We start from the raw sequence: 18,259 nt of genomic DNA, 5'->3' as shown, positions 1-18,259 counted from the left end.
CTCCTGCCAAGGAAACACAGTTCAGGCCTGCTAGCTTTCAGACACCAAGTGCTTTTTTGCCAATCCTAAATCAACACTGGCGCGGCAACAAGGCCCTCGCGACAAGACAAGAAGAGGCTGGTGCATTGGTGCCAACCAGACGACATTACATTACCGGCCATTAGTGGGTACTTCAGAGGGAAAGAGCAGACTGCTAACTCCCTCTCTGAACTCTCTTCTCTTGGGCTAGTCTGTGTTTACCCACCTGCTTTTCACCCAGCTGATGGGATTACACTTCAAAATGGGCATTAGCGTTAGCGGTAGCTGTTTCAGCGTGGAGCATCTGAGCACAGAACCGTCTGACTCGTGTCCCAAAATCTATGGAAAGAGCTGTGGGCGTTAGCGCATATGGCTCAGGTTGGTACCCATGTGTTTATGCTCCTCATAAGTTTAGCATCCGCTTTCATTTTTAGCTTGGTTCTTTGATCCTACAAACTGCTGCTGGGAAAAGGAACAAGTAGTTCTGAAGTATAGCAAAGAGGAAGGAGAGTGATGGAAGGAAAAGGAAAGATGCATGGTGGCCTTGTTATAAAGAAAGAGGAAGTTATCCATAACAGTTGTGAAAACATTCTTCAGCTTTGTTTTTTCCAGGTATTAAAATTGATCTTGGGCTTCACTCGAGTTTACACTATCAATGCAATGTGGTTTGTCATCTGTGTACAGAGGTGGAGATCAAACTGTTCAAGTTTTCAGTGAAACTAAGCACCGCATATTGCGCAACCGCTCATCTCCTTTCGACGATCATACCTTTCGTGATGCTCAGTGTGTTGTCACCACTGGCAACAAAGTCGTAAAGTGCAACGAAGAGGTTGGGGTCACTCTCCGCAGCACCCAGCAGATTCTCCTTCGAGCTCCAGCGCACCGCCTCCGTCAGCGACGTCGAGTCCAGTCCAAACGGCCTGTGCAGGGCCTCTGTGAGGAAGAAAGAGAGATAAATAACATGCTATATGAGTAAACCTAAGCAGTTGCTGATGGAGCATATGACATCTCAAATGAGACCAGGCTTCTGGGAAGGGCAAAATGAGTCAGTGTATGAGGGGAGGGCTTTCAGGATTTGCCGAACAAGTTAACGTCAAGGTAGGGAGGGAGAAAAAAAGTGAAGAAAAAGCAACCATTGACGCAAAATGAAAACAAGGAGGGTGATTTAAAATGAAAACACTGTGCTCATGTCATACCTCACTTTACAATGATCTCTCTTTTTTTGCAAAACAATATTACGAAGGCTAGACAACACTGGAATAAAGCATTATTTACAAAAAACTAAATACAAATGCAATAAATGCATACTAATAAAAGTAGAAAATGTATTTTACTATACATTACAACTATATTCATATACATTTAGTATTGATCTTTTTTTTTTTTTTTAATTCCTAAGAAATTTCAAATGCTTCATTTGTAAAAAGCAGTAACAGACCAAGTAACAGCTTCCACATTGAACACACACACACAAATAACAAATACACCTCCCTCGACCTGAAATCCTCCACAAAAGAAAAAAATCACTGCCACTCTGGGCACCGTTATAGCGTTGTCTACCTGCGAAGCAATAGTGGTCCACATCCTGTGGGTTGGACAGGTTTGTCAGCCTGACCCTTTCTTCCTCAAAACTGCTGCTGGACGGCAGGGTCCTTAATGGCATAATCTTGCGGTGCTAAATTAGTCCCTGATCACACATGTACTAAAACAAAGACCTGATGTGTTGAGGGTTCTGCTTCTGTCTGAGAGGGTTTGATTCTTAAGGAACTTCTTAAGGAGAGGAGGAGCATGAAACGGCTTTGAGGTTGGAAAAATGGTGTGGGAGAGTCCCCACGCCTTGAGCATGCCTGCGTCTGCTGGTCTTCCTCTACAGCTGTCAACCAGCCACAAACACACAGACCAAGCATGTCTGGGCAGCTGCCCCTTTCCTTAGGGAAAAGTGTGGCAGGACAAAACAGTTAGAAATGAAAAGGCATCAGAAACTCCCTTTACTGATCATTATGAAGCAAATTCTGGCAACAATAGGTTTACCTTTACAAAATTACTGTGGCGTTACCATAGTAGAGGGGCTGAATCAAATAGTAATACCATGTAATTGGCACATGATTAACGCATTCACATCCCAAGGTACATAAAAAAAAAAAAACTAAATTAAGTTAAATTATTCATCCTCAACATGGATCACCAACAAAAAGTCCATCATGACAAAATATCTAAAATAGATGGGTCACAATTGGTGACTAGTTGTTCAACAAACAACTAGATGCACTAAAATAAAAAAAGAAAGAAATCAATCAAAATCAATAATGTTATACTAAGTTCTATTTCAATTTCATATAAATGCTTTCTTTTAAACTTTCTATTCAAAGAAAACAGCTACTTTACATTGTAATAATATTTCACAATATAAGTTGTACTGTATTTTTGATCAAATAAATGCAGCCTTGACGAGCATAAGAGACTTACTTTAAAAACATTAGAAATCTTACCAACTCCAAACTTTTGAATGGTAGTGCATGCTAAAAATCACAATATAATAATTGAAAGCATTATATTACCAACCAAATATTCATTTACAGATTACAGTCAACAGTGTTACTGAATTATTAGTATACAACAGCAACAAAAATGTCGGCAATAACCAATAGTATACATTTTAAAAACAAATCTGCATTTTATACCATTTGTTGTTAAATAAGAGAATGTGTCTTATGTAAACGCTAATGAAGAAACTTATTCAATCAGGTCAAGTAAACCCAAAGCTACCAGTTAAGATGGATTAGTAAATTAGTTGTTTGAGCAACCCATCAACAAGTTGATTTTTAAAATATGTAGTTTTGAACATCCCTAAAAAAACTTGTGTTGTTGACACATGTACATTCATCCACAGAAATAACATAGCAGATTAGACTCAACTAAATAAATAACCCTTCAAAATAATATTAGGGCAAAATGTAATCAATGGTTCAACAAGTCTAAAAATGTCCCTATAAATTAAACACGAAACAATCATTATGAATAAAAGACACAACATAGCCAAGACAAAACAAAGACTGGTCTTACACAACTTGATAAACCTGCAAGAACACGCAGCTGAGACAGTCAAGGCCTGTGTGGCAAACCTGACTTTGCCACACAAAGACACACACACAAACAAATACATACAGCCCTACCTTTATTCCTGACCAGCATGCAGTGTTTCCCAGTCCTTGTCAGCTGACTGATCCACAGCTCCCAGTACATGATCCCAGTTCCAGTATAAGGGCTAATGGGAAACCACTCTAGCCCCTAATCCTCAGACTACAGGTTTAATTCACACTACAACACTCAGTCGAAAATCTGCAACGCTCCTCCTGGTTGAATCATTTCAGAGTCTCCGGTGCAGCTTAGAGCTCAGAGTTTCCAACCCCGCAGCCGGAATGCCAGTGCGACTTGATTGTGGGCCTCCATGCCAACTGCCCTGAGTAAGAAATGTCCACATGTGCTTGTGTGAGATATGGGAAGAGTGGAGTTCTGAGGGTGGTTTTATTGGATGTCTTGTGAGGGGAGGCATGTGGGGGGCCCGTTGGTTTTAGAAGGGGGTAGGAACGAGCAGATGGTTCCATTTCTACACCATGTGTGCTGCCTGCCTACCCAACATCCTCCTGGGAGAGGCTGGAAAAGCATGGAGGTGTGGAAACTCTAGTGCAAAATGCCTGTGCCACATTAAACGTACCCCTGAGTTTCAGAGCAACATGTAAAATGTATTAAGATGGGACGGTTAGTTATTCAGTTACACCCAAAACCTCTCAACGATAATCAAAGACATCAGCACACAAGACCTCAACAGACTAGATGACATGAAATAAAAGGATTCTATGAACATAATACAAGAAAAAGAGATTCAAGTCTCAATTCTAGACTACATAGGCCAGACAGACAGACAGGCAGGCAGACGTAATAACAGACACAGACACAGACAGATGTAATGACAGACATACAAGATAGATATTGACAGACAGACAAAGAGATAAAATGACAGATATTGACTGACAGACAGGCAGAGACACAGACAGACAGGCAGACAGACAGACAGCAGAGGTTGCGTTAGACTTTAACATTGTCCATCATTTTGACGGACAGGTTCGTAAAAATTCCATCATAATATGTTATTACCCCGTCATTTTACTTTTCATATTTTAATTATAAAAACATTTAATTGCCTGTGTTTTTGTTCACATTTTCATTTTTAATAATGAACCTACAGGACGAGCATATAGGCTTATGCATTTATTTATTTATGAAGAGAACAGATGAACAGAGACTGTGCGTCACTTTTCATGTTCAACACCGCAGTGACAGCAGAGGCAACTAAAAACAAAAAAATATGCTAGGGCTGGGGAAAAAAATAGATTTCTCAATTTTAATAGATTCTCATTTTTATGAATCAATATCAATTCTTAAATCCCAATCGATTCTGTTTTCAGTTGATGAATGAACCGTATATATAGTGCGCCTCCCATCCAGTAAATAGGCTAAGCTTTGTGCGTTGTTAATTTTGATATGAAACAAAGTCTCAGATTTCAAATTCTGCCTGTTTTTTTAGGAAATTCACGCAATAAATACCATTTTTGCCTGTTTTTTTTAGGAAATTCACGCAATAAATACCATTTTGGCGCTCTTTAATGTGGCGCGATAGACACCTCAGATCAAGCCCTGCCCAATTGTTACTCAAAACTAGCCCAATCACGTTTCGAGGGGGTTCCCCGGTAAAAGTAGAGTTCCGGGGGGTAAATATCACATTATTGGGGACGCTTCAACCCGCGGACAATATACATTTTTCCATCACTGCTAAAAAAAATTCCGTCAATGACGGAAATTTTTCTGTTAACCCTTTGATGCACAAGCTATGAAAACCCTTTCTAATGCACAACATAGGTCTAAAATGACCCGTATTCATTTCCTATGTTATTTCATACTTCGCCGGGCATTTTTTTTGTTTTATCTTCTGAAATCAGTTTATTTCAGCATTTAATATTCCCTGATCTATAAATTCCATGATCCATGAATATTCAAAATATCTTTTTACGATGACCACAAATTAATATTTAATTTTTTTCCGAAGTGTTTTGTTACTACATCAAGTTTACACACATGGGTCAAAAATGAGCATGATAAAACAAAAGAATAAAGACATTTTGCTAAAATCATTATTTTAGCAGTTATTTAGTTCAGCACATTTAACACTTGAAATGTGTTTATTTGCCACTTTGTCACACATAACATACACATATCACTGATAACCAATAACACTGAAATTGAACTGTCTGTAGTGCAACTGTAGTGAATTGTAGTAAATGTAACCCGAATAGATGAAAATAAAACTAACAAAATAAAATCACACAGGTACAGCACCATCTCAAATTGCCATCCCAGTGCTTACATGCCCCACAAATGATGACGACAGGCTCGTGCTCCTTGCAAACAGGCCTTACACTGGGAACACTAGCTGCTGACTTGTCTGTCTTTGGCAGCTGGGCAGATCCTGCACCTCTTCCTCTTCTATTGACCCTCTTGGGCCGGGTGGTGAATGTGTTTTGATATTTTATCCCACATCTTCCCATTGCCTCTGCAATATGGTTTTGAATGTGCGGTGTGCCCTTCAAATACCTCTTCATATGTGGCATGACAAGATCTTTGACCAGCTCCTTGATGAATAGCTATCATGCATTGGTCAAACCAGTCATATAATCAGGGTGTTGCGTAGTGAAGTTGGTGTAGGCCAGGGGTGGCCAACGTCTGTCCTGGAGAGCCACAGTCCTGCAGAGTTTTGCTCCAACCTTGATAAAAACTCACCTGCCTGTAGCTTTCTAGTAACACTAAAAACTTTCTGAGTAAGGGTGTATTCACACCTGTCTTGTTTGGTTCGATTGAATCGAACTCAAGTTCGTTTCCCCTCTTGGTGCAGACCTTTTTGGCAGGTGTGAATACAGCAATCGCACTCGGGTGCGGACCAAACAACCGTACCGAGACCCAGCTGAAGAGGTGGTCTCGGTCCGCTTCCAAACGAACTCTGGTACGGTTTGTTTTAGGTGTGAATATGACTGACCTCGATCCGACCCAATTGAAGAAATCACGCTCAGAAACAGACAGCTCGCGGATATAGTGCTGTTATTTGCGTTTCAATAGCTTAAATCACTTGTTTTTAAACCACAATGCTTAAAAACACACGCAAATGATGAGTTTGCACAGCAACGTGACGTGAGTGCTCTAAATAGGCTAAAGCTTGCTGCAAAAATTACCATGACTATGTTGGGGGAAAATAGTAAGGAGAGATTTGAATTTTTTACTAATAAACTAGTGTTTTATGAGTCGGTTTCGCAATGAAGTTGATGATCCTGACTCGCCATCTCATCATGGGACGCGCCTTTAGAAAGAAATTCATCTTTATGGATTACATAATAATAAGAGTATTTGTTTTGGATTTGAATTATTTAGTTTTATAGTCATTTAAAGCTTTCTATAGATATATTTATCATGTCTGTAAGGAAAATATTTGCTGAGTTTCGGTTCATTTTTGTGAAGCGCTCCCGAGATGGCAAGCGCATCCTATTTGTTTTCCTTATTTTACAATAGCACGTTTTCTTGATATTGTCAGTGCACACAAATAAAAATAGACCCTTTACAGTTCCGAACGATGTATTATTCTTACCTTTAGGAGCAAAAATGACGGCGTATTTCATTTGTTTCCACTGATGTCCTGAAGAGTGCTTCAGCTTCCATTCTCTGCACAAACGACTGGATATGCGCCTAATAGTGCATATTTATATAGGTTAAATGTTTAAACTAACATTGTGATATGCTTTAAGTATTATATATATATATATATATAAAAAATCTGCAAGTCATAATTACAACATCGTATGACATTGTCTCATATGACGCTTATAAGTTTCTTCATATTGAGTTAGTTTCTGATAACACTAAATCAGTAAAAGAATAAAAATTGCACTGTGAAAGATCTTCATGATTAGCCTGTTTTTGCACTTCCTGTTTTTCCCTGCTTGAGAACTTCTGTCCAATGAATGGATGACCTTAGCACACCTGTGGTTTTGTTTACGATTTCTGGTCCACTTGCTAAAAAGGGCAGTGTGAAAGCGAACCGCACCAAACAAAAAAAATCAACATTGTATTTGGTCCAGACCAAAGCAAGTGAACTAGCGGACTTTCCTGGTGTGAATACACTCTAAGTCCTTAGACCTTGATTAGCTTGTTCAGGTGTGTTTGATTAAGGTTGGAGATGAAGTCTGCAGTAGTGATGTTAGGTTCTTGAACGAATCATTTTTTTGAGCCGGTTCACAAATCGAACTGAATCGAACTTTAGATTCGGGTTGATGACACAGGACGCACAGCCGAAGTAGCACGTTTAACTCAAAAAGAACCGAATGAGCTGGTTCAACCAACTGTCGAAGTTTGCCGAGGATTACCGAGGACTCAACAAGAACCGAATGAGCCGTGGCGAAGTTTGCTGAGGATTACCGAAGATTCTGATGAGTGAGTTGACAACACGACTTCTGCAAGCCTGAGGCGCATACTGGAAATATGCTTATTATGACTGTTATTAATTTACATTTTATTAAAACCTGCAAAAACCTTTCTGTCGAGTGATGTAAATACATTTTACAATAGTTTATTGTGCATGCATATTATATTTAAAGTTGCTTAAGCGAAATCAAGGAGTTTATAAGACTGGTTTATTCATTCTTTATACTGTAGACATGTAATTATTCTTACCTTTAGGAGCAAAAATGACGGCGTATTTCATTTGTTTCCACTGATGTCCTGAAGAGTGCTTCAGCTTCCATTCTCTGCACAAACGACTGGATATGCGCCTAATAGTGCATATTTATATAGGTTAAATGTTTAAACTAACATTGTGATATGCTTTAAGTATTATATATATATATATATATAAAAAATCTGCAAGTCATAATTACAACATCGTATGACATTGTCTCATATGACGCTTATAAGTTTCTTCATATTGAGTTAGTTTCTGATAACACTAAATCAGTAAAAGAATAAAAATTGCACTGTGAAAGATCTTCATGATTAGCCTGTTTTTGCACTTCCTGTTTTTCCCTGCTTGAGAACTTCTGTCCAATGAATGGATGACCTTAGCACACCTGTGGTTTTGTTTACGATTTCTGGTCCACTTGCTAAAAAGGGCAGTGTGAAAGCGAACCGCACCAAACAAAAAAAATCAACATTGTATTTGGTCCAGACCAAAGCAAGTGAACTAGCGGACTTTCCTGGTGTGAATACACTCTAAGTCCTTAGACCTTGATTAGCTTGTTCAGGTGTGTTTGATTAAGGTTGGAGATGAAGTCTGCAGTAGTGATGTTAGGTTCTTGAACGAATCATTTTTTTGAGCCGGTTCACAAATCGAACTGAATCGAACTTTAGATTCGGGTTGATGACACAGGACGCACAGCCGAAGTAGCACGTTTAACTCAAAAAGAACCGAATGAGCTGGTTCAACCAACTGTCGAAGTTTGCCGAGGATTACCGAGGACTCAACAAGAACCGAATGAGCCGTGGCGAAGTTTGCTGAGGATTACCGAAGATTCTGATGAGTGAGTTGACAACACGACTTCTGCAAGCCTGAGGCGCATACTGGAAATATGCTTATTATGACTGTTATTAATTTACATTTTATTAAAACCTGCAAAAACCTTTCTGTCGAGTGATGTAAATACATTTTACAATAGTTTATTGTGCATGCATATTATATTTAAAGTTGCTTAAGCGAAATCAAGGAGTTTATAAGACTGGTTTATTCATTCTTTATACTGTAGACATGTAGAACATATCCGCGTTTGTGCATCAATGTCTGTAATGTGTGAAACTTTTAGGAATCTTATCCAAGTTGTAGGCTAGTCAATACTGGTCAGTCAGTCGTATCTGAGGATCCGCGGATGAAACTGTGACCACAAACACCATTAACTAAGTGAATTATATTAAAAAATCTGCAAGTCATAATTACAACATCGTATGACATTGTCTCATATGACGCTTATAAGTTTCTTCATATTGAGTTAGTTTCTGATAACACTAAATCAGTAAAAGAATAAAAATTGCACTGTGAAAGATCTTCATGATTAGCCTGTTTTTGCACTTCCTGTTTTTCCCTGCTTGAGAACTTCTGTCCAATGAATGGATGACCTTAGCACACCTGTGGTTTTGTTTACGATTTCTGGTCCACTTGCTAAAAAGGGCAGTGTGAAAGCGAACCGCACCAAACAAAAAAAATCAACATTGTATTTGGTCCAGACCAAAGCAAGTGAACTAGCGGACTTTCCTGGTGTGAATACACTCTAAGTCCTTAGACCTTGATTAGCTTGTTCAGGTGTGTTTGATTAAGGTTGGAGATGAAGTCTGCAGTAGTGATGTTAGGTTCTTGAACGAATCATTTTTTTGAGCCGGTTCACAAATCGAACTGAATCGAACTTTAGATTCGGGTTGATGACACAGGACGCACAGCCGAAGTAGCACGTTTAACTCAAAAAGAACCGAATGAGCTGGTTCAACCAACTGTCGAAGTTTGCCGAGGATTACCGAGGACTCAACAAGAACCGAATGAGCCGTGGCGAAGTTTGCTGAGGATTACCGAAGATTCTGATGAGTGAGTTGACAACACGACTTCTGCAAGCCTGAGGCGCATACTGGAAATATGCTTATTATGACTGTTATTAATTTACATTTTATTAAAACCTGCAAAAACCTTTCTGTCGAGTGATGTAAATACATTTTACAATAGTTTATTGTGCATGCATATTATATTTAAAGTTGCTTAAGCGAAATCAAGGAGTTTATAAGACTGGTTTATTCATTCTTTATACTGTAGACATGTAGAACATATCCGCGTTTGTGCATCAATGTCTGTAATGTGTGCTGTAGGTGTGAAACTTTTAGAAATCTTATCCAAGTTGTAGGCTAGTCAATACTGGTCAGTCAGTCGTATCTGACAAAGGATCCGCGAATGAAACCGTGACCACAAACACTATTAACTTAAGTGAATTATATGGCAATAATCAGCAATATGCTTTCACACAAATAACTTTATATTTGAATCGTTCAATATGCCTTGACACAAATGACTTATTTGAATTTTTCATTGATACAACATGGCACTGAGTTGCTAGAAAAAAAATGCGTAGAGACATTATTGCTTGATGACGTCAGGAACCGATGAATCGACTTTTTGAACCGGTTCAATCAGCCGATCTGTCGGACTGTCGGAATCAGACTTTGCATCACTAGTCTGCAGGACTGTGGCTCTCCAGGACAAACATTGGCTGCCCCTGGTGTAGGCAATGAGGGTGGCAACATCCAGCATATTGCACCACAGCACCATGGGCCACCTAGGTGTTTTCTGCTTGCATGAGTAGGTGCAAACCATTTTTACTCAATCTATTGGACTGGGTCTGAGTTTGCTCTTCAGAGGACTCATCAGACATCAAATTAGTCTTCTTCCTCTAGGAGAGCTGGATTTACACCCACAACTCCAGACTGACACTGTGGCACATAGTCTATGTCATCACCATCAGATATTTCAGACTCTGACCGAGGACTCAACAAGAACCGAATGAGCTGGTTCAACCAACTGTCGAAGTTTGCCGAGGATTACCGAGGACTCAACAAGAACCGAATGAGCCGTGGCGAAGTTTGCTGAGGATTACCGAAGATTCTGATGAGTGAGTTGACAACACGACTTCTGCAAGCCTGAGGCGCATACTGGAAATATGCTTATTATGACTGTTATTAATTTACATTTTATTAAAACCTGCAAAAACCTTTCTGTCGAGTGATGTAAATACATTTTACAATAGTTTATTGTGCATGCATATTATATTTAAAGTTGCTTAAGCGAAATCAAGGAGTTTATAAGACTGGTTTATTCATTCTTTATACTGTAGACATGTAGAACATATCCGCGTTTGTGCATCAATGTCTGTAATGTGTGCTGTAGGTGTGAAACTTTTAGAAATCTTATCCAAGTTGTAGGCTAGTCAATACTGGTCAGTCAGTCGTATCTGACAAAGGATCCGCGAATGAAACCGTGACCACAAACACTATTAACTTAAGTGAATTATATGGCAATAATCAGCAATATGCTTTCACACAAATAACTTTATATTTGAATCGTTCAATATGCCTTGACACAAATGACTTATTTGAATTTTTCATTGATACAACATGGCACTGAGTTGCTAGAAAAAAAATGCGTAGAGACATTATTGCTTGATGACGTCAGGAACCGATGAATCGACTTTTTGAACCGGTTCAATCAGCCGATCTGTCGGACTGTCGGAATCAGACTTTGCATCACTAGTCTGCAGGACTGTGGCTCTCCAGGACAAACATTGGCTGCCCCTGGTGTAGGCAATGAGGGTGGCAACATCCAGCATATTGCACCACAGCACCATGGGCCACCTAGGTGTTTTCTGCTTGCATGAGTAGGTGCAAACCATTTTTACTCAATCTATTGGACTGGGTCTGAGTTTGCTCTTCAGAAGACTCATCAGACAAGTCTTCTTCAGTGTCATCAAATGAGTCTTCTTCATCTAGGAGAGCTGGATTTACAGCCACAACTCCAGATTGAACCCGTGGCACATAGTCAAAATCTGGCCCACGGGATCCACTTTCCTGCAGAGTTTAGCTCTAACCCTAATCAAACACACCTGAGCATGCTAATCAATGTCTTCAGGATCATTATGCCGAGTTCACACTGCACGATTTTAGCCCGATTTTTCACTCGCCGACAGGTTTTGCGAAATCGCCAACAAATGCCCGAAATCGGAGGCAAGTCGGTGCTCGTTCACGCGAGTGACAATCACACAATGTGAATTATCAAAGACGCGATCTGAGAGAATCGCCGACACGTCACGTTCACAATCACACAGTGTGCAATGAGAGACCAAGATACAGGGGAGAGGGAAGTTCGGGGAGGAGTTATAGACCAGAATATCAGTATTTTAATAGATTTATAAAAAATTATATCATACAAAAACAAGCACAAACATTTGCTTGCCCAGCCACAACATCAGCATAACAGTTACTGCAAAATGATTTACCTCCAACTCTCTTTGCAGAACACCCAATCCCTGTTCCCTGCATCTCCCTCCTGCATTATCTGTTTTTCTTTTTCTCCTTGTAGCTGGAAATCAGCTCACAGACAATTTGCGGGCTATATATATATTATTTTTTTAATAATTAGTCTTGCTCGAGAACTGAAGGTCTGACGCACGCGGGTTCTCGCGTTATTTCCTTATCAATTCTCACGTGTGTTTTGTTGTGAAACATAGTTTGCGGACCAGTCAGAGCTGTCGGCGATTCTTCCAATTGTGAAGTCATGCAGTGTGAAACCCCCTGTCGCCGATCCATCATGCAATGTGAACACAGCAGCAACTGAATGCTACCCCAGATAGGCACAGTGTGAAAACAACGGCGATCCGACGAGTTTGAAAATCGTGCAGTGTGAACTCGGCATTATAAAATCACAGGTAGGCGAGTTTGATCAGGGTTGGAGCTAAACTCTGCAGCGCATTGGCCCTCCAGGGCAAGATTTGAGGAACCCTGGTCTAGGGATATCAGCATCAGATATTTCAGACTCTGAATCAGGACTAAGAATTGCCTAATCTTCCTCATCATGCAGCATCTCTACAAACATTTCAGCCGTTAATCTAGAATGTCTGGGACCAGCCATACTAACACTCTAGATAAAGAGTGCCCAACAAGCAGTTGATCATGTATATACGGATTATATACTGCAGCTGTCAGACAGAAACCTTGTATGTCTAAAACCATTACTTTTCAGGAACACTGACAGACATAAAGGGTGACCAATAGTATTGATTTATGACAACAACAAAAAAATTTAATGTGGAAATATGAGGTTTACACCTGACAGCAATGATATATACTTGTATATAATAACATATTATTTTGACTTTTATTTTGTTGACCTATAGCTAACCTTAGCTAGCTAGAATAGAATATGTCAACAACAAGCTAGCTAATAGTATTGGGCATGGACATGTTTCTCTTTCTCACTAATAATGGATATCATGGTCAAGGTATCTTTAAGCCTAACATTCAAATATTATATCCAGTTATCTTTCAAAATATCAAATATTTTCTGTGGTAATAAATTATAAAATAAGACAATGCATAAATTATACAAAAGCAGTCATGTTGAGTTGTGAAATGTGGGGCAGGTGAATAATTTTCTGCAGTAAATATGTTCCTACTTGCAATAAATTTGCAAATATCAAAGGTTTCTATATGGGTAATTTTTGACGATGTGTGTAAAATTGATGTAGAAATACAAAAACAGTGGTTTTTTTTATAAAGTAAAGAAAGGACAAATAAACAATGATTTGTGGAAATCAAAAACAAGATATTTAAAGACTATCTGGAATAATAAATGATAGAAAAACATTTCTTTCAGAGATTCAGCAAAGAAACACTCATCCATAACTGAAATAACATAGGAAATGAATACGGGTCATTTTAGACCCATGCTGTGCATTAGAAGGGTAGTGACACAAAAACTATTTTTATTCAAAAAGTAAGAAAGAAAAAAGAAAAATAAGAATTTGTGATGATCAAAAACAAGTTTATTGAGGAATTCCTGAAATTCTGAATGATTAAATTAATTTCTTGCAAAGATATAGAAAAAATACTCATTTGGGTCACTTTAGATCCATATTGTGCATTAAAGAGTTAACGCGACCTCAGATAGATAGATAGATAGATAGATAGATAGATAGATAGATAGATAGATAGATAGATAGATAGATAGATAGATAGATAGATAGATAGATAGATAGATAGAACAGACAGAACAGACAGAACAAACAGAATGAAAGAGGTGCAGACAGATAGAATAAAAAAAAGACAGAATGACAGGCAAATAGAAGGACAGACAGATAGATCAATAAATTACAATGTGAAGCTCAACATTCCTCACTCTCTCATGCAATACTTCTGACTGATGTAGCAGTTGAGCAGCGTTGGGCACATCGCGTGATCGCATGTGTTTGTCCTGCGTGTGCTCCTCAGCACACGTGTGCTTTCTGTATGTGTCTTTGTGTGCAGGAGTTTCGCTGCGAGACAGCTGAGGGAGAACTGTGTGTGCGGTGTGAATGGCCATACTGAACGGACTGACCTGCACGGCCTTGTCCTGATGGGAGTCTAGCGCAGCTGTTGTGCTGGGCTTAGGCCAGGCTTACGGCAGTTGCACCAGCACCACTGTACTCTGGGGCTGCTCTCAACGAACATGGCTTATGAACTAGAGATGCACCGATCGACCGGCCAGGGACTGGAATTAGCCGATTTTCCGCATGATCGACCCGGACCAGTGACCGGCCGGTCAGTCTACCGATTCCGAGCCGGTCTGTTTTGACAACACACTTACGGCGACTGATATTGTATTAATGTCGTGCAAGATGAGGCTCGCGCAGCCTGAGTGAGTGTGTGAGAGAGACTCATGCAGAAATCAAAACTAATAAGCACAACAGCTGACACAGAAACTTATAGATGCATACTGCGGCAGTTAAAAAGGAATTTAGGCTATAATATATGATTTTAGTAAGCAACATTGCACGACCAAGATGTTTCTGCGAATATCAACACGACTGCAATGTGACACTGATTTTATACAGTAGTAGAACAATAAACAAGAAGTTAAAATGATGTGACTGACATTTTAGAAACAATATTGATTCAACTGACCGTTCGCAAACCACAGATGTCTCTCCGTGGCCACTAGGGCTGCCACAGACCACCCAATTGCTGTGGCGGTCTTCTTTGTAGCCCAGAGTGACAAATCTGTGGCTCTACGCAATTCAGCGATGTACTGCGGAACTGAATGAATCCAAGTTTTTGAACAAATCAAGCGAGTCAATGATTCAGTAACCCATTCATGAAGATAGTCAATTGCCTCGTTTCTGAATGAATCAGCCATTTGAACGAATCTGTTGAATGAAGGAAATGACTCGCTCATTAAGACACTTACTGGTGGTTTGGTTTAATATATACCATTGCATTTTTTCCCAACATTTCTTATTTGTATGTTTAAAAATATGTGAAATAATCTTATAAAATCATTTATGCATTTGCAATTTTGCGATGTAAATGCATTTTTGGCACCTCAGCTTCATCAAACAGTCTGTGTAAATATATTTAATGCCACTTCAGATGCAGCTTCTGTGTTTGCTGCAGTGGAAAGATGGAGTTTGTTGATACTGATTTCATTTGAATGGTAGCAACTCTACAGTTTCTTATTATTTTAACTGAATTAATTGAAACAATGTAAGAATTTGATGTGAAAGATGACATTTTATAAGGTTAGTAAAAAAAAACTAGGGGTGCTCCGATTGATCGGCTACCGATCACTATCGGCCGATAATCACATTGGGATGTTTGATCGGCGGTCTCTAAAAAGGCCCATCTAAAAAAAAAAACATCTCAAGCTGCCATGACAGGTTTGGCATAACATGCAGCGTCACCGTCTCAGTCTCTGTCCGGCGCAGGTAAAATAATTATAATGGTGAAGGTGAGTTACTATCTATAAGCGAGCTGCACGCTGCACACTGCACAGTTGACACAGGAATTGTCACTTGCACAATCGAGGCAGTGTCACATCCTCACTAAAGTTTATAAATTGCATTGCTTTTTAATTCTTGCCAGTGTTTAACCATTCAGTGCTCGCGCGCTCTCCTCGAGACCGTGCACTCGTGCACACTCGCAGCGCACACACATAATGCCAGGTTCACATTACTCCGTTTGCAGTGCGAATGTGGGGCGTATTTTTCCCGTGCTCATGTTAACGGATTAATAAAGCGTGCACACTGCGCACGGTTGCGGTCCAGCAGTGCGTTCCACAAGTGGTGCGTCTGCAGCAGTTCAGAGATCGTTTCCGCACCAAGTCTATGTTTGCTGCGCTACAAGCGCTAAATTAAAGTAACAGCGCATTGTTTGCAGTAAATATGAACATGGATTGGCACGAAAATGTAGTAATTACACCATAAATGCATATTATTAAAGTCTACTATGTTTCACAGTCAACACACATGGCTTTTTGGCTAGGTTTAAAGGGAAAGAGCACTTTTAGATAAAGAAGGCAATAATAGATGGCACTAGTGGAGGTAGGAAAACACCATTCATTATTAACCGCAGGATTGCTTGTAATAAAGATTTCAATGCAAAAGGAAAGGCAGTAGAGCTGACTATTTGATAAATGTCTAAAAATCCTGATTAGAGTAACAATATAAATAGTTTTAAATGATAAAAAGAAGGCTTTAAAAAGGTCTGTATCGGTGATCGGTATCGGCAGATGTGCATCTCTATTATGAACAGAACATCCTGATCTGAAAGGCCTTTAAACATCTATTCCTTCATGATCAATATAACTTCAAACTGCACATTGAGTTTCAGCACCAAGTCCAGGTTAACAAAAAATAGGCCCAATAATTTAAATTATAGTATTTTTCCTAAATAAATTAGCTATAAATAAAACACTAGAAACTTCAATCAGTTGTTTAAAATACTAAAAGTGACATTAGGAATCACAATGTAAAATATGACACATGGATTTTTAACAATTCCAGGCAAAATATAATGCGTTGCACTTTAGTCCACCCCATCCAAGAATAATTACACCAAATTACGACCATTTCACACAAAAAAATCACACCATTCACAGGATGTTTTGTAAAGTTTGTCTGAGTAAGGAGGACTAAACAAGAGGGGGCAGGGTATAGCGATGGGTCAACAGTCTCAAATCCTCCCCCAAAATCCAATAAACCAGACACCTCACCTGCCCATCACCAGCTCTGGAATTCCCAAGGTACAGAACAGCCCCCTAAGATTACACTAGAATGAGACAAGTACATTTGTCATGCAGGAAATTACAACCAACATTCTCATGTCCAACAGCAGCTCACAGGAGACGGCTCATCTCAAGGACAAATACGTTCCCTGATACGGCAGGAGTTTTCTCTGGACTGAAGAACTTTTCATGCCAGAAGACGGAGAGATAAGCAGAGTCGAGCATATGCAAGTCGGCAGGTAGACAAATGGTGCCAGGTAGAGATGCACCGATTGCAATCTATGCGTTGCACTTTAGTCCACCCCATCCAAGAATAATTACACCAAATTACGACCATTTCACACAAAAATCACACCATTCACAGGATGTTTTGTAAAGTTTGTCTGAGTAAGGAGGACTAAACAAGAGGGGGCAGGGTATAGCGATGGGTCAACAGTCTCAAATCCTCCCCCAAAATCCAATAAACCAGACACCTCACCTGCCCATCACCAGCTCTGGAATTCCCAAGGTACAGAACAGCCCCCTAAGATTACACTAGAATGAGACAAGTACATTTGTCATGCAGGAAATTACGACCAACATTCTCATGTCCAACAGCAGCTCACAGGAGACGGCTCATCTCAAGGACAAATACGTTCCCTGATACGGCAGGAGTTTTCTCTGGACTGAAGAACTTTTCATGCCAGAAGACGGAGAGATAAGCAGAGTCGAGCATATGCAAGTCGGCAGGTAGACAAATGGTGCCAGGTAGAGATGCACCGATTGCAATTTTCTTGGCCGATTCCAATTTCCGATTTTTCATTAGTGTGATCTGCCGATACCGATTTTTGCCGATTACGATTTTTTTCCCTAAGAACTATAACTGACAGCATATACAAACAAAAATATACTTTTCTTCAACGCAAAGTTTTATTTTCACAAAAAAAACAAGTAAAAATTCAGTAATAAAATAAGAACAAATAAAAAAAATGGCAAACAACAGCACAAATAAATGCAATAGAATAAAGAGAGCTATGAAGCTAAGTTTTTCAGGTTAAGTAAGTTTTTATTCAGGTAAGAAATTCTACAGAAATTAAAGTAATCAAATGTAAAATAACACATCCAGTGTTATTTTAGATTTGATTACTTTAATTTCTGTAGTCTTCATTGTAAAAATTAAATACAGATTAATGCTTACCATTAAAAGTCAAGAGTCAAAAGTCAAGAGCTGAAAATTATTTTCTTTGTCTTTTGTTCTTTGATTAACATGACAGACAGCAGCAGGAATATTGGACAGCGGTCCCTTTAAGAGTTTATCCACGGACCCAATATACTGTTACACAACATGCGTTCTCTTTCTCAACTATTTAACGTTCCAAAACTGAC

The 18,259-nt window shown here is 39.3% G+C and overlaps 1 protein-coding gene across 2 annotated transcripts in view; it reads right to left on the bottom strand.

The window, feature by feature from the left end:
- Window positions 1-18,259, bottom strand: part of LOC107599009 (Abelson tyrosine-protein kinase 2-like) — a 54,273-nt gene that overhangs the window by 10,250 nt on the left and 25,764 nt on the right. Inside the window, exons 1-2 of one of the 2 annotated variants that reach the window (XM_016290494.1) lie at window positions 1,579-1,899; window positions 787-951 (exon numbers count right to left, since the gene is read on the bottom strand). In XM_016290494.1, coding sequence (XP_016145980.1) covers window positions 787-951; window positions 1,579-1,681 — 268 coding nt within the window. In that variant the 5' untranslated portion in view covers window positions 1,682-1,899. Of the gene's footprint in view, window positions 1-786; window positions 952-1,578; window positions 1,900-18,259 lie in introns of those variants that run through there. The other variant, XM_016290493.1, reaches the window with a different exon arrangement.

Source organism: Sinocyclocheilus grahami, unplaced genomic scaffold (genome assembly GCF_001515645.1).
Source record: "Sinocyclocheilus grahami isolate Dianchi unplaced genomic scaffold, SAMN03320097.WGS_v1.1 scaffold259.1, whole genome shotgun sequence".
Classification (NCBI taxonomy): domain Eukaryota; kingdom Metazoa; phylum Chordata; class Actinopteri; order Cypriniformes; family Cyprinidae; genus Sinocyclocheilus; species Sinocyclocheilus grahami.
This window is presented reverse-complemented; position numbering and strand designations above follow the sequence as displayed.